Source organism: Ornithorhynchus anatinus, chromosome 8 (genome assembly GCF_004115215.2).
Source record: "Ornithorhynchus anatinus isolate Pmale09 chromosome 8, mOrnAna1.pri.v4, whole genome shotgun sequence".
Classification (NCBI taxonomy): domain Eukaryota; kingdom Metazoa; phylum Chordata; class Mammalia; order Monotremata; family Ornithorhynchidae; genus Ornithorhynchus; species Ornithorhynchus anatinus.
In genome coordinates, this window is record NC_041735.1 from 69,759,611 (window position 1) to 69,784,544 (window position 24,934).

The 24,934-nt window shown below is 54.0% G+C and overlaps 1 protein-coding gene across 1 annotated transcript; it reads left to right on the forward strand.

Annotated features, from left to right (window-relative positions):
- The first annotated feature begins 471 nt into the window (after positions 1-471).
- BET1 (Bet1 golgi vesicular membrane trafficking protein) lies at positions 472-11,745 on the forward strand. Its single transcript, XM_029070832.2, has 4 exons — positions 472-589; positions 7,868-7,992; positions 10,217-10,273; positions 11,585-11,745. Exons 1-4 carry the CDS (start codon positions 571-573, stop codon positions 11,738-11,740), a joined length of 357 nt encoding a protein of 118 aa, XP_028926665.1. The 5' UTR covers positions 472-570; the 3' UTR covers positions 11,741-11,745.
- Positions 11,746-24,934: the final 13,189 nt, after the last annotated feature.

Consider the following 24,934-nt stretch of genomic DNA (forward strand, 5'->3'; position numbering starts at 1 on the left):
GGCAGAATAGGAGAAGCAGCGTGGCTCAGTGGAAAGAACACGGGCTTTGGAGTCAGGGCTCATGAGTTCGAATCCCAGCTCTGCCACTTGTCGGCTGTGTGACTGTGGGCGAGTCACTTCACTTCTCCGTGCCTCAGTTCCCTCATCTGTGAAATGGGGATTAAGACTGTGACCCTCCCACGTGGGACAACCTGATTCCCCTATGTCTACCCCAGCGCTTAGAACAGTGCTTGGCACATAGTAAGCGCTTAACAAATACCAACATTATTATTCAAGGCCCAAATGCCAAGGTTTTTATTCAAGGACCAAATGCCAAGGTTTTTATTCAAGGACCAAACGCCAAGGTTTTTATTCTGGTTCCCCTCCCTTCCCTCAGGCTCCCAGGGGGCCTACGGGCCGCGGACTACATTTCCCAGCAGGCCCCGGGCGGGGGAGGAGGGAGGGGGCTCGGTGACGTCATCAGCGGGCGCCGAGGGTGTCGTGGCGCTCGGCGGCCGGCGCCGGGGGGCCGAAGCCGCCTCCGTCCGGTTCGCTCCGGTTGGCTCCGGTTGGCTCCGGTTCGATCCCAGGATGCGTCGCGCAGGCCTGGGTGAGCGGAGGGGACGGGAGGGGGCCACTGTCTCCCCCCCCCCCCCCAGGACCGGGCAATGGTGGGGGGCTTGACCTCTGACCCCCGGCCTCCTGGCTTGCCACGTCGCTCCATCTGTCAATCATTCAGTCGTCGTGAGAATAACAATAATTATAATCATGTTGGTATTTTTTAAGCGCTTCGTCTGTGCAGAGCACTGGGGTCAGCGTTATTATAATCATGTTGGTATTTGTTAAGCGCTTACTGTGTGCGGAGCACTGGGGTCATCATTCTCATCATGTTGGTATTTGTTAAGCGCTTCCTATGGGCAGAGCAGTAAGGTTGGTATTTGTTAAGCGCTTACTGTGTGCGGAGCACTGGGGTCATCATTGTCATCATGTTGGTATTTGTTAAGTGCTTACTATGTGCAGAGCCCTGGGGCCATCATTATTATAATGTTGGTATTTGTTAAGCACTTCCTATGTACAGAGCACTGGGGTAATCATTATAATCATGTTGGTATTTGTTCAGTGCTTACTATGGGCAGAGCAATAAGGTTGGTATTTGTTAAGCGCTTCCTGTGTGCAGAGCACTGGGGCCATCATTATTATCGTGTTGGTATTTGTTAAGCGCTTCCTATGTGCAGAGCACTGGGGTAAGAATTATAATCATGTTGGTATTTAAGTGTTTACTATGTGCAGAGCACTGGGGTCATCATTATTATAATGTTGGTATTTGTTAAGCGCTTCCTATGTGCAGAGCACTGGGGTAAGAATTATAATCATGTTGGTATTTGTTAAGCGCTTCCTATGTGCAGATCACTGGGGTAAGAATTATAATCATGTTGGTATTTGTTAAGCGCTTCCTATGTGCAGAGCACTGGGGTAAGAATTATAATCATGTTGGTATTTGTTAAGTGCTTCCTATGTGCAGAGCACTGGGGTAATAATTACAATAATGTTGGTATTTGTTAAGCGCTTACTATGTGCAGAGCACTGGGGTCATCATTATTATAATGTTGGTATTTGTTAAGCGCTTCCTATGTGCAGAGCACTGGGGTAAGAATTATAATCATGTTGGTATTTAAGTGTTTACTATGTGCAGAGCACTGGGGTCATCATTATTATAATGTTGGTATTTGTTAAGCGCTTCCTATGTGCAGAGCACTGGGGTAAGAATTATAATCATGTTGGTATTTGTTAAGCGCTTCCTATGTGCAGAGCACTGGGGTAATAATTATAATCATGTTGGTATTTGTTAAGCGCTTCCTATGTGCAGAGCACTGGGGTAATAATTATAATCATGTTGGTATTTGTTAAGCGCTTTCTATGTGCAGAGCACTGGGGTAAGAATTATACTCATGTTGGTATTTGTTAAGCGCTTCCTATGTGCAGAGCACTGGGGTAATAATTATAATCATGTTGGTATTTGTTAAGCGCTTCCTATGTGCAGAGCACTGGGGTAAGAATTATACTCATGTTGGTATTTGTTAAGCGCTTCCTATGTGCAGAGCACTGGGGTAATAATTACAATAATGTTGGTATTTGTTAAGCGCTTACTATGTGCAGAGCAATATGGTTGGTATTTAAACGCTTACTATGTGCAGAGCGCTGGGGTAATAATTATTATAATGTTGGTGTTAAGCGCTTACTATGTGCAGAGCATGGGGGTAATAATAATAATAATGTTGGTATTTGTTAGCGCTTACTATGGGCAGGGCACTGGGTAATAATTATAATAATAATGTTGGTATTTGTTAAGCGCTTCCTATGGGCAGAGCACGGGGGTAATAATAATAATGTTGGTATTTATTAAGCGCTTACCATGTGCAGAGCACTGTTCTAAGCGCTGGGGGATACAAGGTGATCAGGTTGTCCCACGTGGGGCTCACAGTTTTAATCCCCATTTGACAGATGAAGGAACTGAGGCACAGAGAAATTAAGTGACTTGCCCAAGGTCACCCAGCTGACTAGCAGCGGAGCCGGGATTAGAACCCATGACCTCTGACTCCCAAGCCCGTGCTCTTTCCACTGAGACACCCTGCTTCTCTAACCGATAATCACCGATCGTAATTCGAATCGTTCGAATCCCGGCTCTGCCACTTGTCAGCTGTGTGACTGTGGGCAAGTCACTGTACTTTTCTAGTCCTTAGTTCCCTCATCTGGAAAATGGGGATGAAGACAGTGAGCCTCACGGGGGACAACCTGATGACCCTGTATCTCCCCCAGCGCTTAGAACAGTGCTCTGCGCATAGTAAGCGCTTAACAAATACCAACATGATTATTCTCTGTGCCTCAGTTACCTGATCTGTCAAATGGGGATGAAGACCGTGAGCCCCACGTGGGACAAGCTGCTCACCTTGTATCCCCCAGCGCTTAGAACAGTGCTTGGCACATAGTAAGTGCTTAACAAATGCCACAATTTCTTTGATTTTTACCGCCCGGTGTGGGTCGTCAGGCCGGGAGCCGCGTCCGGTGCTTGTGTCGGATCTGCCGTGGGGCAGGAGGGGCAGTGCCCGGGACCGTTCGGGGAGGGCCCCAAGTAGGTTCTGCCGTCCGTGCCCAGGTTGGCACCGGGCTTGGCGTTTCGGCTTGGTCACCCCTGAGAGCCACGTACTGAGCATCGCCGCCCTTTCCAGGCTGGGCAATCCCGGCCCGCACTTTGCCCCGGACTCCGGAGGGAAGGAGCCACGGTGGAAGGCTCCGTCTGCCCTCCTACCCCGGCTCCGACGTCCACCAGGCCGCCCGCCCAGCCCGCACCCGCACCCCACGCCCTTTCATCCGTTCATTCATTCAATAGTATTTATTGAGCGCTTACTATGTGCAGAGCACCGTTCTAAGCGCTGGGGGAGATGCAGGGTCATCAGGTCGTCCCACGTGAGGCTCACAGTCTTCATCCCCATTTTATAGATAATAATGTTGGTATTTATTAAGCGCTTACTATGTGCAGAGCACCATTCTAAGCGCTGGGGGAGACAAGGTAATTAGGTCGTCCCACGTGAGGCTCACAGGCTTAATCCCCATTTTACAGATGAGGTAACTGAGGCCCAGAGAAGTGAAGTGACCTGCCCACAGTCACCCAGCTGACAAGTGGCAGAGCCGGGATTCGAACCCACGACCTCTGACTCCCCAGCCCGGGCTCTTTCCACTGAGCCACGCTGCTTCTTAGGCTTCTACACTTCTAGGCTGTCAATGGGCAGGGATGGTCTCTATCTGTTGCCGAATTGTCCATTCCAAGCGCTTAGTCCAGTGCTCTGCACATAGTAGGCGCTCAATAAATACTATTGAATGAAGGAATGAATGGAAGAGGGCCTGAACTTTGGGGACACCTCAGCCCACCCTCTAAGCGCTTGACATTCACCCCGACCCACGGCACTTATGTCCAGATCCTTTCCCCTGCCTGTAATTTATTTTGTCTGTCTCCCTGGGTAGACGGTAAGCTTCTTAAGTGCAGGAATTCTTTCTTCCAAATCTATTGTATTCTCCCAAACTCTCAGTATTTTCCTCCGCACACGGCGCTCAAGCAGCGTGGCCAGAGCCCGGGCTGGGGAGTCAGAGGTCATGGGTTCGAATCCCGGCTCTGCCGCTTGGCAGCTGGGTGACCGTGGGCAAGTCACTTCACTTCTCTGGGCCTCAGGGACCTCATCTGGAAAATGGGGCTGACGACTGTGAGCCTCACGTTGGACAACCCGATGACCCTGTATCTCCCCCAGCGCTTAGAACAGTGCTCTGCACGTAGTAAGCGCTTAACAGATACCAACATAATTATCATTAAAAAGAACCATTGATTGATGGAGTGCAGAGGCTCTCCCACCCTTCATCCTGGCTGAATTTTTTTCTTTATGGTATTTGTTAAGCACTTAATAATAACATTGGTGTTTGTTAAGCGCTTACTCTGTGCAGAGCACTGTTCTAAGCGCTGGGGAGATACAGGGTCATCAGGTCGTCCCAGATGGGGCTCACAGTTTTTTTAATCCCCATTTTACAGATGAGGGCACTGAGGCACAGAGAAGTTAAGTGACTTGCCCACAGTCACACAGCTGACAAGTGGCAGAGCCGGAAGCAGCATGGCCTAGTGGCCAGAGCCCGAGCCCGGGAGTCAGAAGGATATGGGTTCTAATCCCGCCTCCGGCACTTGCCTGCAATGTGGCCTTGGGCAAGTCACTTCTCGGGGTCTCAGTTACCTCTTCTGTCAAATGGGGATTAAGACTGTGAGCCCCACGTGGGACAGGGACTCTGTCCAACCCGATTTGCTTGGATCCACACCAGCGCTTAGTACAGTGCCTGGCACATAATAAGCGTTCCATAAATGCCGCAATTATTGTCACGTACTTACTAAGTGCCAAGCAATACGTTAACCGCTGGGGTCGGTTCAGCGTAACTAGATCGGACACAATCTCTGTCCCACGTGGCGCTCATAATTTAAGTGGGAGAAAGTACAGGTAATCGATCCCTGTTTTACCAGTGAGGCCCAGAGAGGTTAAGTGACTTGCCCAACATCACAGAGCAGGCCGGGGCAGAGCCAGGACTAGAACCTGGGTCTTCCCGACTCCCGTTTGTGTGTTTTTTCCACTAGGCCACATTGTTTCCCTCCTCTTCTGTAAATAATTCCTGTCCAGAAGTAATAATAATGGTATTTATTAAGCGCTTACTGTGTAGAGAGCACTCTTCTAAACACTGGGGGATAATAGACCGGTGAAAATTAATCACAGCCCCAAGAGGCTGGCAATCTGAGAATACGGCAGGGAAGAGGAGGTGGATGACGGACATAAAGAAGGATGAAATGATAAAAACAAAAAAAAGCCTCCATGGACGGCACCAAGGATATGGTCCCTATATTTATTAACAATAATAATAATAATAATGTTGGTATTTGTTAAGCGCTTACTATGTGCCGAGCACGGTTCTAAGCGCTAGGGTAGACACGGGAATCAGGTTGTCCCACGTGGGGCTCACAGTCTTAATCCCCATTTTACAGATGAGGAAACTGAGGCACCGAGAAGTGAAGCGACTCGCCCAAAGTCACACAGCCGACCAGCGGCCGAGCCGGGATTCTAACCCGTCAAGCTGCCTCAAGACACGCTGTCGAGTTTCTTGTCTTGTCTTCTTCAAGAGAAGCGGCGTGGCTCAGGGGAAAGAGCCCGGGCTTGGGAGTCAGAGGTCATGGGTTTGAATCCCGGCTCTGCCACTTGTCAGCTGTGTGACTCTGGGCATGTCCCTTCGCTTCTCTGGGCCTCGGTGACCTCATCTGTAAAATGGGGATGAAGACCGGGAGCCTCACGTAGGACAACCTGATGACCCTGCATCTGCCCCAGCGCTTAAAACAGTGCTCTGCACATAGTAAGCGCTTAACAAATACCGACATTAATATTATTATTATTGTCTTTGGGGGTTTAAGCCTCCACTGGACTACTATATTAACTCGGCCATTCTTTCACCTCTCGTCCCCTAGCTGCGGGTGTCCCAATCCATCAATCAGTAGTATTTACCGGACACTTACTATGCTCAGAGCTTACCGTGTACTGAGCGCCTAGGGCGGGGCAATAGACTTGGCGGACCCGATGGCCGATCTCAAGGAGCTTACGATCCACTGTGTGCAGAGCATTTTCCTAAGAGCCTGGGAGGGTACGAGAGAGTGGATAGACGTGATCCCTCCCCACAAGGAGCTTTCAACCTGGAGGGGAAGACAGACATCAAAATACAATAGATAGGAGAAAGGTCAGGTACGATAATTATAATAGCCGTGGTATTTATTGAGCGCTTACTGTGCGCCAGGCCCTATAGTAAGCTCCGGGGTGGATACGAGCAAATGGGGTTGAACGCAGTCCACACGCGCTTCACGGTCTCCATCCCCGTGTTACAGATGAGGGAACTGAGGCCCAGAGAAGTGACTTGCACAAGGTCATGCGGTAGACAAGTGGCGGAGCCGGGATTAGAACCCGTGACCTTCTGACTCCCAGGCCTGGACTCTATCCACTACCCCATGCTGCCTCATAATAATAATGTCGGTATTTGTTAAGCGCTTACTCGGTGCAGAGCACTGTTCTAAGCGCTGGGGGAGACACAGGGGAATCAGGTCGTCCCCCGTGGGGCTCCCGGTCTTCATCCCCATTTTACAGACGAGGGAACTGAGGCGCCGAGAAGTGAAGTGACTTGCCCACAGTCACCCGGCTGACGAGTGGCGGAGCCGGGATTCGAACCCGTGACCTCTGACTCCAAAGCCCGGGCTCTTTCCACCGAGCCACGCTGCTTCTCGTGAGGTGCCTCGTGTCCGCACCTCATCCGCGCGCTCCTCCCCCAGCACTTAGCACAGGGCTGTGCTCACCACTGAGAAGCGGTGTGGCCTGGTGGAAAGAGCCTGGGCCTTGGGAATCGGAGGACTTGAGTTCAGTCATTCAGTAGTATTTATTGAGCGCCTACTAGGTGCAGAGCACCGGACGGAGCGCTTGGAATGGACAGTTGGGCGACAGATAGAGACCGTCGCTGCTCAGGGCCGGCCTTCTAACCCCGGCTCCGCCACTTGCCTGCTGCTTGACTTTGGTCAGGTCACTTCGCTGGGCCTCAGTTCCATCATCTGCCAAATTATTTTGATAACTGTGCTCCCTCCTACTTAGAGTGAAAGTCCCACGTGGGACCTGATTATCTCGCCTCTACCCCGTCGCTTAGTAAACGCCTAGCAAATAGCACAATTTTTTTAATCACTAGTCCTCTCGGACTGAGTCCCGTGGGACGGGGACGGGGTCCGACCTGATCATCTTGTATCTCCCCTAGCGCTTAGCTAGTAAAATCTGAACCCGTATTTCCCTACCCTATTTACCCTATTCATTACCCTATTAATTTTGTTAATTTTGTTAACGAAATGCACATCGCCTCGATTCTATTTAGTCGCCATCGTTTTTACGAGACGTTCTCCCCCTCGACTCTGTTTATCGCCATCGTCCTCGTCCGCCCGTCTCCCCCGATCGGACCGGGAGCCCGTCGGACGGCAGGGACCGTCTCTATCTGTTGCCGACTGGTTGGTTCCAAGCGCTTAGTACAGTGCTCTGCACATAGTAAGCGCTCAATAAATAGTATTGAATGAACCCGTACCACGGTTTTTTTACTGCCATCACCGCACAGTAGGCGCTCAGTAAATACCATTTCTCCCCATTTTTTTCCCCACGAAAACCAGTCTCAGCTGTGCACCGTTCTACGCGCCAAGGTTATGGGGCCGCTGGGCAGAGCGTTAAAGGTTTTCGGCGCCCCGCTCAAGCTTAAAAACTTGCTCACCGAGCCGCTCCGTGTCCGGCTGTTCCCCTAGGTGAAGGAGGACCTGCGGGTTTCCATGGCAACTACGGCCACCCCGGCGGCGGCTACAGCGCGTGCGAGGAGGAGAACGACAGGCTGACGGAGAGCCTGCGCTCCAAAGTCACAGCCATCAAATCCGTAAGGGCCGCCGGGTCGTCGGCACGGGGACCGGCCTCCGGACGCGGGGAGGGACGGAATGGCTGGGCCGGGCGGGGTCGCTCGGAAGAAGAGAAGCAGCGCGGCTCAGTGGAAAGAGCCCGGGCTTAGGAGTCAGAGGTCAGGGGTTCGAATCCCCACTCCGCCGCCTGTCGGCTGTGCGGGCGAGTCACTTAACTTCTCGGGGCCTCAGTGACCTCATCTGTAAGATGGGGATTGAGACCGTGAGCCCCACGTGGGACAACTATCTACCCCAGTGCTTAGAAGAGTGCTCGGCCCATAGTAAGCGCTTAACAAATACCAATATTATCATTATTATTAGGGCTCTCCGAGGGGAGGGATGCGGCTCCAGCCGGCCCGTCGAGGCTCCCTGGGAGTCCGGGGGCCTGGCTTCTAATCACACTGGCCAGCTGGGCAACTTTGGATGTGTCACGTCACCTCCTTGAGCCTCCATTTCACCTCCTTTCATTCATTCACTCAACCGTATTTATTGAGCGCTTACCGTGTGCAGAGCACTGTGCCAAGCACTTGGGAGAGTACAGTACAACAATAAACAGAAAAATTCCCCGCCCTCAACGGGCTTACACTCTCCCGTAAACTGGAGAGAAGAATTCCTACCCATTGTATTTTAGCCTCCCAAGCGCTTAGTACAGTGTTCTGCACGTAGTAATAATTGTGGTATTTGTTAAGCACTTACTGTGTGCCAAGCACTGTTCTAAGCACTGGAGCAGATAATAATAATAATGATGGTATTTGTTAAGCGCTTACTATGTGCTGAGCACTATTCTAAGCACTGAGCTAGATACAGGGTAATCAGATTGTCCCATGTGGGGCTCACATTTTTTAATCCCCCTTTTTACAGATGAGGTAACTGAGGCCAGAGAAGTGAAGTGACTCGCCCAAGGTCACACAGCAGACAAGTGGCAGAGTCAGGATTAGAACCCACCACCTCTGACTCCGAAGCCTGGGCTCTTGCCACGAAGCCACGCTGCTTCTTACAAGTTAATCACGATGGGGACGGTCCCTGTCCCACAGGGGCCTCAGTCTTAGCCCCCATTTTACAGTTGAGGTAACTGAGGCACAGAGAAGTCAAATGACTTGCCCGGGGTCACAGAGCAGACACTCAGTGAATAGCCCCGATTGATTCCCAGGGTTGTTGTCAGGGTGGGGTGGCTTTTCTCTTGGTTCTCAGCCAGTCCAATCAGTTGGCAGTCTAGTCTCAACCCCTCCTGAGAGCAGGAGAAGCAACACGATCTAGTGTGTAGAGCCTGGGCCCGGGAGTCCGAAGGACCTGGGTTCTAATCCTAGCTCTGCCACTTGTCCGCTCTGTGACCTTGGGCAAGTCACTTCACTGCTCTGTGCCTCAGTTACCTCATCTGTAAAATGGGGATTAAGACCCTGAGCCCTATGTGGGACAGGGACTGTGTCCAACCTGATCATCTTGTGTCTACTCCAGCACTTAATACAGTGCCTGGCGCATAGTAAGCACTTAAATACCATTAAAAAAAAAAAAGCCCCATACTGAGTGGTTGCCTGCGTGGCTCAGTGGAAAGAGCACGGGTTTTGGAGTCAGAGGTCATGGGTTCAAATTCCCGCTCGGCCACTTGTCAGCTGTGTGACTTTGGGCAAGTCACTTCACTTCTCTGTGCCTCAGTTCCCTCATCTGTAAAATGGGGATTAAGACTGTGAGCCCCACGTGGGACAACCTGATTCCCCTATGTCTACCCCGGCGCTTAGAACAGTGCTCGGCCCATAGTAAGCGCTTAACAAATACCAACATCATTATTATTATTATTCTCTGTGCCTCACTTGCCTCATCTGTAAAATGGGGATGAAGACTGTGAGCCTCACATGGGACAACCTGATTACCCTGTATCTACCCCAGCGCTTAGAACAGTGCTCTGCACATTACCAACATTATTTTTACAATAAGGTGGTCGAAGCGTCCCCTGCTCTCCAGGAGCTTACAGTCAACTCCGTGCAGAGCGCTGTACTGAGCATTCTGCCAAGTACAAGAGAATCGGTAGACGCGATCCCTGGAGTTTTCATAGGTTCAGTTAGAGTTTCAAGGAAAAGGAGCCTTGGGAAGAAATAATTTTTTTTCCGTAGAGCACTAGGGACAGAAACTGGGTTTGAGGCGCCGGGGACCGAGGCGGACAGTGCAGGGGAAGGTTTGACTGACGCCGCCCCTCTCCCCCCTCCCCAGCTCTCCATTGAGATCGGCCACGAAGTCAAACATCAGAACAAGATGCTGTCGGAAATGGTGAGCGGCCCGGGTCGCGCCGGAGGGACGGCGCCCGTTCCCTCGGGGACCCGGAGGTGATCGGGGGCCGGGGGGGGAACCGGACGCTTGTGGTCGGCTCTCCCGGAATCGACTTGGCTCCCCCCGAGGGTCCCGAAGCGTGGAAAAGCGGAGGTCTGGGTTCCCCCGAGGGACACCGAGGGGGTGGGAGGCACGTTCCCTTCGACGGGGGAAGCCCTGAGTTCAGAGAGCGGTAGGGGCAGCGGGGAACCGGGGTTTCCCCCCACGCCCCTCCCCGCCTCACCCCTTGTTGCCCCACCGCCCGCCCCCGTTCTTCTCCCTCCTCCTTCCTCTCCCCGCTAGGTCTTCTCTCTGCTCACCCTGGGCTACCCACCCCCTCCTCGCTCCTGTCCGCCCCACTTGTCCCACCTCCTCCTCTTCCTCCTCTTCTCCTTTGCCACCCCTCCCCTTTCCGACCACCACCGGGGGGCAGGTGACGGGGGGCAGGTTTGAGCCGGGGTCCGGCCCCCGCGGGTGTGTGCAGCCCGGGGGCGGGAGGAGGCCGGAAGCGCCGTCGGGGACGACCTCGGTCCAGCCCGAGCGCCTCGGGCAGCTCTGCGGGTCCGGCCTAACCCAGGACGGCTTCCTCCATTAGAGGCGCGGCGTGGGCGCGCGGACAGAGCCCGGGCCCGGGAGTCAGAGGGACCTGGGTTCTAATCCCGGCTCTGCCCCTTGTCTGCCGGGTGACCCTGGGCGAGTTACTTCACTTCTCTGGGCCTCGGCTACCTTATCTGTAAAATGGACATTGAGACCGTGAGCCCTGTGTGGGACAGGGACCGTATCCAACCCGATTTCCTCGTATCCAGTGCACAGTACGTGGCACATAGAAAGCACTTAACACATACGAGAAGCGGCGCGGCTCGGGAGTCGGAGGTCGTGGGTTCGAATCCCGGCTCCGCCCCTTGTCAGCCGTGTGACGGTGGGCGAGTCGCTTCACTTCTCTGGGCCTCAGTTCCCTCATCTGTAAAATGGGGATGAAGACCGTGAGCCTCCCCCGGCGCTTAGGACAGTGCTCTGCACGTAGTAAGCGCTTAACAAATACCAACATTATTGTTACATACCATCAAAAAAAAAAATGCAGCCAGGATGAAGGCCCCCCCGCCCCCCATCAGTCAATTATTAGTCCCCCCGGGGCGGTCTGCCCAAGGTAGAAGGCAGGACACGACAGGCCCAGAGGGCAGAACGGACGTGGCGGGCAGAGCGGGCCCAGGGAACCCGGCGGGCGTGAGAGAGCAGAGGGAGCCCAGCGGGCTCAGGCACACCTTTCCTCAGGATTCGGAGTTCGACTCGACCGCCGGCTTCCTGGGGGCCACTTTGGGGCGGCTCAAGGTCCTGTCCCGGGGCAGCCAGACCAAGCTCCTCTTCTACATGATGCTCTTCGCCCTCTTCGTCTTCTCGGTCATCTACTGGATCATTAAACTGAGGTGATGCCAGCCCTCCGTGTCCTTGTGTCCCGGGGCGGAGGAGGCGGGGCGACCTCGGGCACCACCCGGGAGCGGGGCCTCCCGGCCCTGACTTTGGATCCGGGCTACCCGCCGCGGCGACGTCGTCGGGGTCGGAGCAGACAGCCCCCCTCCACCTTCTCCCGCCCCCCGGCGTGGCTCAGTCCCTGGGGTCGTCACACGGCCGGCGGCGTGGCGGCCGGGAGACGCGACCGCCCGTGAGCGCGTGACCCGTGGCCCGTGTCGCCGGCTCCGAGCGCGCGGTGGCCCCCGCCGGGGGGCCGGGCACCGCGTCTCTGACTCTTCCCCGGGCAGCACCGCCCCCCTTCAGGAAAACCCCAAGGGACCCCACGGACAAGACGGGTCAGATGGCCGTGCCGGTCACCCTCCGCGTGTGCATACGTGTACACCTGTGTGCGGTTCCCGGACTGTGGGCCGCCCTAGACGAAAGGTAACGATAATGATGGTATTTGTTAAGCGCTTACCAAGTGTCCAACACTGTACTGAGCACTGTTTAAAGGCTCCCCCCCCCCAAGCCAGGCGTTGTCCACCCCGGTGGGCACCGAGAAGCCACCCCCTCCCCGGGCGGGGTGTCCATGTACTTGTAAGATCGGAGAAGCGGCGTGGCTCAGTGGAAGGAGCCCGGGCTTTGGAGTCAGAGGTCATGGGTTCGAATCCCAGCTCCGCCACTCGTCAGCCGGATGACTGTGGGCAAGTCACTTCACTTCTCTGGGCCTCAGTGACCTCATCTGTCAAATGGGGATGAAGACTGGGAGCCCCACGTGGGACGACCTGATTCCCCTGTGTCTCCCCCAGCGCTTAGAACGGTGCTCTGCACCTAGTAAGCGCTTAACAGATACCAACGTTATCATTATTATCACGGACTGCATGACCTGCTCTGCCCCGGGGATCAAAAGACAACAGGTGTGGGTCGCCGAAAGGGAGGGAGAGGGGGCGGGCGCTTAGTCAGTCACCGCAACGGAGTGTAGAAAAGGCAGAGCCTGGCCACAGGGTTGCGAGCCAGGGAAGAGCTTATGCAGAGCACACCGAACGTCAACGCCACGCGGCCGGCGCCCCGAACTCGCTCCCTCCAGACCCGCTTGCGCTGCCGGACACGGTCCTCAATCATCCACCCGAACGGCGGCTGCTTTTAATCTTCGGCCCCCTCCGGGACGGATAATTGAAGCCATGAATCATCTGGTTCTCACTCCTGCCTCCCCCTCTACACCCATCCTATCCGGCCAGAGGTTTTCTTAAAAAATAATAATATGTGAGGGCGGTGGACCTAAGGACTGGTGTAGGTACAAGCTAATCAGGATGGGCACCGTCGGGAAGCAGCGTGGCTCAATGGAAAGAGCATGGGCTTGGGAGGCAGAGGTCATGGGTTCTAATCCCAGCTCGGCCACTTGGCAGCTGGGTGACTTTGGGCAAGTCACTTCACTTCTCTGTACCTCAGTTCCCTCATCTGTAAAATGGGGATTGAGACTGTGAGCCCCACGTGGGACAACCTCATCACCTTGTCTCCCCCCCCCCCCAAGCGCTTAGAACAGTGCTTTGCACATAGTAAGTGCTTAACAAAACCCATCATTATTATTATCATCCGTATCCCACATGGGGCTCACAGCCCTAATCCCTATTTTACAGATGAGGTAACAGACCCAGAGAAGTCAAGTGACTTGCCCAAGGGCACACAGCAGGCAAGTGGCGGGGCTGGGATTAGAACCCAGGTCCTCTGACTCCCAGGCCACACGGCTTCTGTTTCCTAGGAAAGTTGGGACGTGTCCCCGGGGTGAGGAGAGGGTGGAGGAAGGGGAGAGAGTGGAAGATAGTAAGGAGAACAGCGTGGCTCAGTGGAAAGAGCCTGGGCTTCAGAGTCAGAGGTCATGAGTTCGACTCCCGGCTCTGCCCCTTGTCAGCCGTGTGACTGTGGGCAAGTCACGTCGCTTCTCTGTGCCTCAGTTACCTCATCTGTAAAATGGGGATTAATTGTGAGCCTCACGTGGGGCAACCTGATTAGCCTGTATCTCCCCCAGCGGTTAGAACAGTGCTCTGCACATAGTAAGCGCTTAACAAATAGCAACATTATTATTATTATTATTATTACAGTTTCCCTTTTGGCAATTCACCACCGGCCTGGCCCCTCTTGAGGGGACGGGGCCCATCTCATTCTCATACCCATTTGCAGCAGCGCAGCCTACTAGTCAGAGTGCAGCACTGGGAGGCAGGAGACCTGGGTTCCAATTCCAGTCCCACCACTCCAATTATATTTATCGAGTGCTTACTGTGTTTAAAGCACTGTACTAAGCCCTTGTCTGCCATGTGACCTTGGGTAAGTCGCTTAACTTATTTGGGCCTCAGTTGCCTCATCTGTTAAATGGGGATTCCATGCCCGTTCTCCTCCCTCTTGGGAGTGGAAGGCCCATGTGAGACAAGGACTGGGTCTGGTCCAGTTGTGTGGCATCTCCCCCAGCACTTCGCACAGTGTTTGGCACACAGTAAGCCCTTTACCAATACCACAATTATTATGATTATTTCTCAGAACAGAGTCTTCTGAAGGAAAGGGAAAGGGCCTGTCCCATCTCTCCCGGGGCAGCCCAGCCACTGGGATGTGAAACTTTGTGCCGGGCAAGGGGAAGGACAGAGTCAGTTTCACCAGGAAGAAAGATTCCTGGGCTGGAATTCTTAAAAAAAAAAAAAAAAAAAATGGTATTTGTTAAGTGCTTACTACGTGCAAAGCACCGTTCTAAGCGCTGGGGGATACAAGGTGATCAGGTTGTCCCACGTGGGGCTCACAGTCTTAATCCCCATTTTACAGATGAGGTAACTGAGGCACCGAGAAGTTAAGTGACTTGCCCAAAGTCACCCAGCTGGTTAGCGGCGGAGCCGAGATTAGAACCCATGACCTCGGACTCCCAAGCCCGGGCTCTTTCCACTGAGCCACACTGCTTCAGCGTCTCTGATCCTGGACACAGAACGTGGGGCTGGGAGGCAGGAGCCCCGGAGTCCAGGCCCAGCTCTGCTCAACTGGGGGACCTTGGGAAGGTCACTGGTCCTCTCTGGGCCTCAGTTTCCTCCTCTGTCAAATGGGGAGAAGAGGTAACGATAATGATGGTATTTGTTAAGCGCTTACTAAGTGTCAAACACTGTACTGAGCACTGTTTAAAGCCCTCCTCCCCCAAGCCAGGCGTTGTCCACCCCGGTGGGCACCGAGAAGCCACCCCCTCCCCGGGCAGGGTGTCCATGTACTTGTAAGATCGGAGATGCGGCGTGGCTCAGTGGAAGGAGCCCGGGCTTTGGAGTCAGAGGTCATGGGTTCGAATCCCAGCTCCGCCACTCGTCAGCAGGGTGACTGTGGGCAAGTCACTTCACTTCTCGGTGCCTCAGTTCCCTCGTCTGTAAAATGGGGATGAAGACTGGGAGCCCCACGTGGGACGACCTGATTCCCCTGTGTCTCCCCAAGCGCTTAGAACGGTGCTCCGCACCTAGTAAGCGCTCAACAAATACCAACATTATTATTATTATTATGTCTGCTCTCCCCTCCCTCTCAGACTGTGAGTGCCACTGGGGACAGGGACTGGTTCGATCAGCTCATCCACTATCTCCCCTGGAGCTGAAGCATTGCGGTCTAGTGGATAGAGCCCGGGCCTGGGAGTCAGAAGGACCTGGGTTCTAATCCTAGCTCTACCGCTTGTCTGCTGTGTGACCTTGGGCAAATCACTTCACTGTGCCCAAATTCCCTCATCTGTCAAATGGAGATTAAGACCGTGAGCCCCATGGGGGACAACCCGATTAGCTTGTATCTATCCCAGCGCTTAGGACAGTGCCTGACGCCTAGTAAGTGCTTACCAAATACCATCATTTTTTGCTGGGCACGGAGGAAAACCTCCCAGCCTGCTGGTGGTGGTGCTTCGGCAGGGAGGGGAAACTGGGCTTTCAGCTCAGTGCCCGCTTGGTCCTTCTGAGAGAGAGAGCGGGGGCCAGGACGGCCCACCCTGAGGGAGGCAGAGCTGACCAGTTTCCGCCAGCCCGTGGGCGGAAGACCAGAGACGGTCCCGGGCGGTCGGAGCGGCTCCTCGGAGGCAGCCCCTGACCGGGGGGCGGGTCCGCAGGCCCACCGGACCGTGGTGGGGTCAGCCCGGGAGGAAGAACCGCAGCACACGCTCGGAAACACGTGCGGACATGCGCGGTCATACGTGGAAAGGGGCGGACCCCCGGGGGAAGCGTACGTGGGCACCCGGGGGCACGTGCGGACTCACCGCGTGGGCGGATGGAGTGGTTACTGCATCCCCCGCCTCCCGGCCCCGTGTTCCGAGATCTCTCCCGTTGGGATAAAAGCATCTCTCCTCGTCCTCCGGGTCAGATGAAATCAGTGGTGGGGCTGGTGGAGGCAGAGAGGGGCTGGGTGGGGAATAGGGGGAAGACCCAGAAGCTGGGGTGGGCGGCCAGTCCCAGAGCACCCTAGACGCCGAATCCAATATTGATTCGCCCCTCGAGTCGGTCAGTCGCCTGGGCCGCGGTTTCCTCATCTTTAAAATGGAGACGGGGACTGGATCCGATCTGATTATCTTGTGTCTTCCCGGTGCCTGGCAGATGTTTTTTTATTACGGCCACAAATGGTCATAGGGGATCGATCCTCCACACCACGTGCGCTGCCTTCCCCGACTTCAGTGTCAGCGGTCCTATCTTTTGAGCACCTTTTGTGCCCGTAGAGCACAGAGCTGAGCGCTAGCAAAACGGTAATAGAGGGGTCAGGGATGGTCCCTGCCCTCGCCCCTGGGTACCTGCCCTCAGGCAGGGGAGCTGACAGGGTCGGGGATGTGGGGAGGGTATCGGGAAGGGGCTTCAGGAAGAGGTGGGGCATCGGGAGACCCGGGAGGAGGCCGGGCAAGGGACCAGTGAGCCCCAGAAGCCCCCACAGCACCAGAGCGGCCCAGGTTGATTCCTGGGCTGGGATGACTGTGGGCACACTGTTCATTCATTCATTCAGTTGTATCTATTGAGCACTTGCTGTGTGCAGAGCACTGTACTAAGCACCTGGGAGAGTACAGAAAACAGTCACCTTCCCCGCCCACAACGAGCTTACCGTCTAGAGGGGGAGGTGTATCCTTGAAGCCGGAATCGAACCGGTGACCCTGACCCCTCCGCGGCCATTAACTGTAAGCCCGTCAAACGGCGGGGACTGTGTCTATCTGTTGCCGACTTGTTCATTCCAAGCGCCTAGTACATAGTAAGCGCTCAATAAACGCTATTGAAGGAATGCATTAAGGCCACAGGGTCCGGGCCCGAGAGGCGGCCCACCGCACTGTCAGTCTTCAGTGAGACGCACAAAGGCACAGGCTCAGCAGGCCGAGGGCATCGCCTGCACGTGCTTCCGGGGAGGCACAACGTGGGTGCCGGTGCGGGGGGATGGGGCGCAAGACCTCCAGAGGAATCGGGCGGGCAATGGCTTTGAGCCCCTTTATCGAACCCTGCGGCCCAGACCAGCCCACGAGAAGCAGCGTGGCCGGGCTTAGGGGTCAGAGGTCATGGGTTCTAATCCCCGCTCTGCCACCTGTCAGCTGTGTCACCTGGGGCAAGTCACTTCACTTCTCTGTGCCTCAGTGACCTCATCTGTCAAATGGGGGTGAAGACTGCGAGCCTCACGTGGGACAACCTGATGACCCTGGATCTACCCCGGCGCTTAGAACGGTGCTCGGCACATAGTAAGCGCTTAGCGAATACCAACATTATTATTATTATTATTAGCTGTCCCCTGGAGTGTCAATCGATGGGTCAATCACTCAGATTGATCGAGTGCTTACTGTGGGCAGAGCACCAGGGACCAGGACCCCACCTCCCGCAACTCTGCCGGCGACTTGGGGGAAACAGAGACAGGCCTTACCTGTCCTGAGTTGGTCAGCCATCCGGTCACGGGGTCGGAGGCTGGCCCCGGCACCCGGGCGCCAGGCAGGCACGTGCAGAGGACGGACGGCAGCGGAACACCCAGCAAGGTGCTCCGGGGGAGACCCACCGTAGACGAGGGGACGGAGGAGACATTTCGCGGCACGCCGAGGTCGCAGAAGATGGGGCCGAGCCGTGGTCAGCCGGGAGGCCTTCCCTGACTAAACCCTCCTGTCCTCTTCTCCCGCTCCCTTCTGCATCGCCCTGAGTTGCTCCCATTATTCATCCCAGCCTCTCCCAACCCCACGGCACTTATGCGTAACTTGAGAGGAGGTCATGCCGCGTGGCAGAGGCAGCGGGGCCTAGTGGGCGACAGAAGGGCCTGGGATCTAATCCCTGCTCCGCTACCTGCCTGTCGTACGACCCTGGGCAAGTCACTTCGCTTCTCTGTGCCTCAGTTATCTCACCTGTAAAATGAGGATTAAGACTGTGAGCCCCGTGTGGGACAGGGACTGTGTCCAATCTGATTAGCTTCTATTTACAGAACAGTACTTGACACACACTCAGTCCTTAACAGATACCATCATTATTATCATTACATTGTACGTTCCAAGTGCTTAGTACAGTGCTCTGCACATAGTAAGTGCTCAATAAATACTGTTGAATGAATGAATCGGTATCATTATTATTATATCTGTAATTTTATTTGTTTATATTAGACTTTCTCCCCCTCTAGACCATAAACTCATTGTGGACGGGGATTGTGTCTGTTCTATTGTTCTATTGCACTCTCCCAAGCGTTTAGTACGGTGCTCTGCACACAGTAAGCACTCAATAAATATCATTACTGACTGGGAGACACCCGCGGCACGACAGGTCAGCCTGGCGCGTGGCGATCAGAAACGGGGTGGAGGTCCTTAGAACAAAGGCTTCGAGAAGGTCGGGGCCCCACGAAGGAGAAACAAATGTGATTCAGTGAAAAGAGCCCGGGCTTGGGAGTCAGAGGTCATGGGTTCTAATCCCAGATCCACCACCTGTCAGCTGTGTGACTTCGGGCAAGTCACTTCACGTCTCTGGGCCTCAGTTACCTCATCTGGAAAATGGGGTTGAAGACCGTGAGCCCCACGTGGGACAACGTGATTATATTGTCGTATCCCCCCCCCCCAGTACTTAGAGCAGTGCTTGGCACATAGTAAACGCTTAACAAATACCATTATTATTATTATTATATTACTAAATGCGGCGTGAGGCACCATATGGGTAGCCAAAAAGCGAGCAGGGGCGAGGGGAGAGGGTCAGATCACGAGGCCAAGGAAACGACTTATTGCCCGCACAAGCTCCTTATCAAAGAACTGCCATCAAACCCCAAAGTCCCAGTGGGGTTGCAGATACCCTGCAACCAACCCAGAGATGTGAATCTACACAGGCGTGTTCTCACGGCTACGTGACTGTGAATCACCAGTGAAGTCTGCAAAGAGGGTGTACCAGCACACTGTTCTGCACAGAGTAGGTCCCCAGGTCAGTGCTCTGCCCTCACTAGGGGCTCAATTAAAACCCATCCCTCTCCGCATCGAACAGAAACTCCTTACCATTGTAAAGAACTCAATCAGCTCGCCTCCTCCTACTTTACCTCCCGGATCTCCTACCAGTCTGCCCGCTTCGCTCTAGTGCCAACCCATCTCGATCTCGTCACTCTGGCCGCCGACCCCCTTGCCCGTGTCCAAGGGCAGGGATTGTAATAATGTAATAATAATAATGTTGGTATTTGTTAAGCGCTTACTATGTGCCGAGCACTGTTCTAAGCGCTGGGGTAGACACAGGGGAAGCAGGTTGTCCCACGTGGGGCTCACAGTCTTAATCCCCATTTTACAGATGAGGGAACTGAGGCACGGAGAAGTGAAGTGACTTGCCCACAGTCACACAGCTGACAAGTGGCAGAGCCGGGATTCGAACTCATGACCTCTGACTCCAAAGCCCGTGCTCTTTCCACTGAGCCACGCTGCTTCTCCAGATAAGATTGTCTCTTATCTGTTGCCGAATTGTACGTTCCAAGCGCTTAGTACAGTGCTCTGCACGTAGTAAGTGTCTCAATAAATACGATCGAATGAATGTCCACCCTCCCGTCCGGAACTCCCTCCCCCTTCACATATGACAGACCACCAGGCTTCCCATTTTCAAAACCCTCCTAAAATCACATCTCCAAGCAGCAGAAGCCTCCCTTAACTGGTCTTCATTTCCCCCATTTCACTCTCCCTTCTGTACCTCCTTAAGCAGATGGATATTTCCCCTAATAATGATGATTATGGTGTTTGCTAAGCACTATGTGCCAAGCACTGTTCTAAGCACTGGATAGATACAAGGTAATCAAGTTGGACGCAGTCCCTGTCCAACCTGGGGCTCACCTAGGTAACTATGGCACAGAAATAAAGGGACTTGGTCAAGGTCACCCAGCAGACAAGTGGCGGAGCGGGGATTAGAACCCCCGACCTCTGACTCCCAAGCCCCGGCTCTTGCCACTAGGCCATGCTGCTTCCCAACTCCCAGCCCCACAGCACACCCAAGCTGAGTGACCTTGGGCAAGTCGCTTCACTTCTCTGTGCCTCAGTGACCTCATCTGTAAAATGGGGATTAAGACTGAGAGCCTCAGGCGGGACAATCCGATTACCTCGTATCTCCCCCGGCACTTAGAACAGTGCTTGGCTCCTAGTAAGCGCTTAACAAATACCATCATCGTTATTATTATTTTGTACATCTTTCTATATTCTGCCACGTCCCCTGTCGGTAATTTATTTTAATGCCTGTCTACTGAGAAGCAGCGTGGCTCAGTGGAAAGAGCCCGGGCCTGGGAGTCAGAGGTCATGAGTTGGAATCCCGGCTCTGCCACTTGTCAGCTGTGTGACTGTGGGCAAGTCACTTCACTTCTCTGGGCCTCAGTTACCTCATCTGTAAAATGGGGATTAACTGTGAGCCTCACGGGGGACAACCTGATTAGCCTGTATCTACCCCAGTGCTTAGAACAGTGCTCGGCACATACTAAGCGCTTAACAAATACCAACATTATTATTACTGCACTAGGTTCTAAGCTCCTCGAGAACAGGGATTCTGTGAGCCCGTTGTCGGGTAGGGATTGTCTCTATCAACTGCCGAATTGTACTTTCCAAGCGCTTAGTACAGTGCTCTGCACACATTCAATGCTCAATAAATATGATTGAATGATTGAATGTCTAAATTCACTGTGGACTGGGAATGTGTCAGCCAGCTCTGTTGGGGAAGCAGAATGGCCTAGTGGCTAGAGCCTGGGCGTCAGAAGGTCATGGGTTCTAATCCCAGCTCCGCCACTTGTCTGCCGTGTGGCCTCGGGCAAGTCACTTCACTCTTCGGTGCCTCAGTTACCTCATCTGTAAAATGGGGATTAAGACTGTAAGCCCATGAATGTGGGACAGGGTGTGTGTCCAACCCGACTTGCTTGTATCCACCCCAGTGCTTAGTACAGTGCCTGGCACATAGTAAGCGTTTAACAAATACCACACTTATTATTATTACTGTACTCTCCCAAGCACTTAGTACAGCGCTCTGCATACAGTAAATAAACTACATCAATTGATTGATTACCAACTCTATCAAACAGCATTTATTATTTACTGTGCGTAGAGAACACTCTAAGCTCCTTGAGGACCGGGATCATGTCTACTAACTATTGGACTCTCTCAAGCACTCAGTACAGTGCTCTCCACACAGTACTATAAGCTCCTTGAGGGCAGGAATTGTGTCTACCAACTCTATTGAATTCTCCAAAGTCTGCAGAGTAAATACTCAAATATCTTGGATAAATCGAGAGAATGAGAGAATGCTAAATTATGTGTATGGTGAGAAGCAGCATGGCCTTGTGGATAGTAATAATAGTGTTGGTATTTGTTAAGCACTTACTATGTGCAGAGCACTGTTCTAAGCGCTGGGGTAGATCCAGGGTAATCAGGTTGTCCCACGTGAGGCTCACAGTCTTCATCCCCATTTGACAGATGAGGTAACTGAGGCACAGAGAAGTGAAGTGACTTGCCCACAGGCACACAGCTGACAAGCAGCAGAGCCGGGATTCAAACCCATGACCTCTGCCTCCCAAGCCCGGGCTCTTTCCACTGAGCCACGCTGCTTCTCCCGGGCCTGGCTCCTAATCCCGGCTCCACCACTTGCCTGCTGTGTAACTTTGGGCAAATCACTTAACTTCTCTGGGCCCCAGTTCAACTGTAAAATAGGAATTCAAAGAGCTTAGAACAGTGCTTTGCACAGAGTAAGCACTTAACAAATGCCATCATTATATAAAAATCTGTTTTCCCTCATACTTTCGATGAGCCCCATGTGAGACAGGCAGCGTGGCTCAGTGGAAAGAGCACGGGCTTTGGAGTCAGGGCTCGTGAGTTCGAATCCCAGCTCTGCCACTTGTCGGCTGTGTGACTGTGGGCAAGTCACTTAACTTCTCTGTGCTTCAGTTCCCTCATCTGTAAAATGGGGATTAAGACTGTGAGTCCCACGTGGGACAACCTGATTCCCCTGTGTCTACCCCAGCGCTTAGAACAGTGCTCAGCACATAATAAGCGCTTAACAAATACCAACATTATTATTATTATTATGTAGCTGGCCTGTTTACCTTTTATTTACCCCAGTGCTTGGAGCAGTGCTAGACGCAGTCACAAGCCCTCCCACCCCCCAGCTGGTACCAACCAGTACTTTCCTGGACTGGGGGAGCCTAAGAGACGCCTAGTAGAGTCAAACCCCACCACCAGCCACCATGGTTAGTATGGAAAGCTTTTTACCTAGTTTTTCCAACGTGCGAGGGAGTGACACACTCACTCCACTACGGGTCCTCTACCATTCTGCTGGTTAAAGGATCCCATTTGCTTCCAAGTGCTGCTCTCCTCTGCATCCTTCTTACCCTGCATCTGCCTCCTCACGCTTCAAAATGACCGCTTTTTATCTGCCTTAGGAGCCACAGGTGTGCATTGGGCGATCCAGGCCCGTTACCGGGTAGAACATGGAGAGAAGGCCGCGCCTCCCTCCGTGCCCCGCCCCCACAGGCCCGCAATCACCTGTCTCAGGTAAAGCCCATCGGTGCCTTCCCCAGTCTCTTCCTCATTAAAAAATAATAAAGCAGCTTGTTGTGGGCTCGCCGCAGACACGTAAGCGCTTCAAAAACCATTATTCATTCGAACGTATGTATTAACACTTGCGTGCAGAGCACTGGACTAAGCGCTAACAGACACATTCCCTCCCCACAACGAGCTCACCGTCTTGAAGGGGAGACAGGCATCAATATAAATAAATAAATGACAGATAAGGATGTAAATGCTGGGGGGCTGGGGGGTGGAGGGGGGAACAAAGGGAGCAAGTCAGGGTGGACACAGAAGGGAGTAGGAGGAGAGGAAAGGAGGGCTTAGGCAGGGAAGGCCTCTCGAGGGAGACTGTGCCTTCAGTAGTAAGCTCGTTGTGGGCAGGGAATTTGTTTATTATTGCATTGGACTTTCTGCTTGGCACATAGCGCTTAAATACCATCATTATTATTCCCAAGTGCTTAGTACAGTGCTCTGCACACAGTAAGCATTGAATAAATGCAGTTGAATGAATGAATAAAGCTTTGAAGTGGGGGAGTAATCGTCTCTCAGACAACATTAAAAAACAGTGAAACAGTTCACTGTTTGCCTTTCCCCGTTTCGATGCGAAAAGGGAACAAGATACGACTGGGTCACGGGGAACCAGCAGCGTAAAGGATCTCAACAGAAATCAGTGTGGTTTTTGCCCCGTTCGGGCGGGAGCCGGATGACAGATCACCCTTGGGCCACGTCTAACGAGACCCCCCCCACGGCCCGACGGGCGGACGGGCCTTCTGGCCGAGATGTCCCTCTGTCGTTCGTCTCTGAGGGGGAGCGTGTCTCAGCTGGCCACGGCCCCGGTCCCCGGTCACAACCCTGGTCGCGAAGCCCGGCCCCGGGTCTTGACCCCGGCCTCGGCCCTCCGAGTGACCACGGGAGTCGGTAATTGGATCGCGGATGGCGTCGGAGCCGATCGGGGGGCCAGAACCAGGCTGGGGGGGCCCCAAGGGGGCCGTGGAATTAGCTCCCAACGTCAATGGCACCGGGCAAAGCAGCTTAAGCACTAAGCTGGAGAGAAGGTCTGTCCTTGAGACCGGCCAAAACATCTGGAAAAAGTGCCTCGGCCGGCAAAAAGGGTGCGGCCTCTGGGACAATGAGAGGAAGTGGGTTACTTTCTAGAGGACAAAACACACAAACGGTTTTCTCGGTGGGGATCACAAGCCTCCGGACTGCAGCCCTGAGGGCAGTGTGACCTAGACCCTCGGCCCCCAGGGTCGGCCCCTCTGCTCCCCCCGCGTCGTCTGTTGAGCCCAGGACTCTGACGGGACGCTGGAAGGAACTATCGGTCGGTTGCCCTCCTCGGCGCCCACCCTCACGGTTAAGGGTGGAACATCCAACACCCCCGACTCTCCCCCTCCATCCCTGACTCTCCCCGAGAGACCCGGCACCCCGACTCTCCCCTCTCCATCCCTGATTCTCCCCAGTGACCCAGCATGGACCATCCAATAATCTTGACTCTCCCCCCTCCATCCCCGACTCTCTCCGTGGCCCAGCACGGACCATCCGGGACCCCAGCCGTCCTGTGGCCCCCACTGGCATCCAGCCTCAGTTTCTCCTTCCTCTTGCGATCATCCCCGTTTCATAGATAATGAAGCGAAGGCTCAGAGAGTGAAAGTGACCTGACCGAGGTCATACTGCAGAACTACCGGATTCTCCTTCCGATTTCCCAGCTGAGGCTCCGGCAGCCCAGGGTGTTAGGTGACCGACCCAGCAGGCCAGGGGCAGAGCCGGGACTAGAACCCGGGGCTCCCAAATCCTGATCCGTGTGCACTGCCCATTAAACCACACTGCCTCCCTAGTTCAGGTGCCGCTGCTGGTTTTACTCCTAGCAATTCAGATGCTGATGGGGGAAACCGCTCTCTGAGAGTTTGACCGGAGCCCCTTCAGAGGACGCTCTCCGGGCCAGGGCCAGACTTGGGGGACGAGCCGAGAAGTCTCCCCCATTGCTTAGTGAAGCAGCGTGGCTCAGGGGAAAGAGCACGGGCTTTGGAGCCAGAGGTCATGGGTTCGAATCCCGGCTCTGCCACTTGTCAGCTGTGTGACTGTGGGCGAGTCACTTCACTTCTCTGGGCCTCGGTTACCTCATCTGTAATGTGGGGATGAAGACCGTGAGCCCCACGTGGGACAACCTGATTCCCTTGTGTCTACCCCAGCGC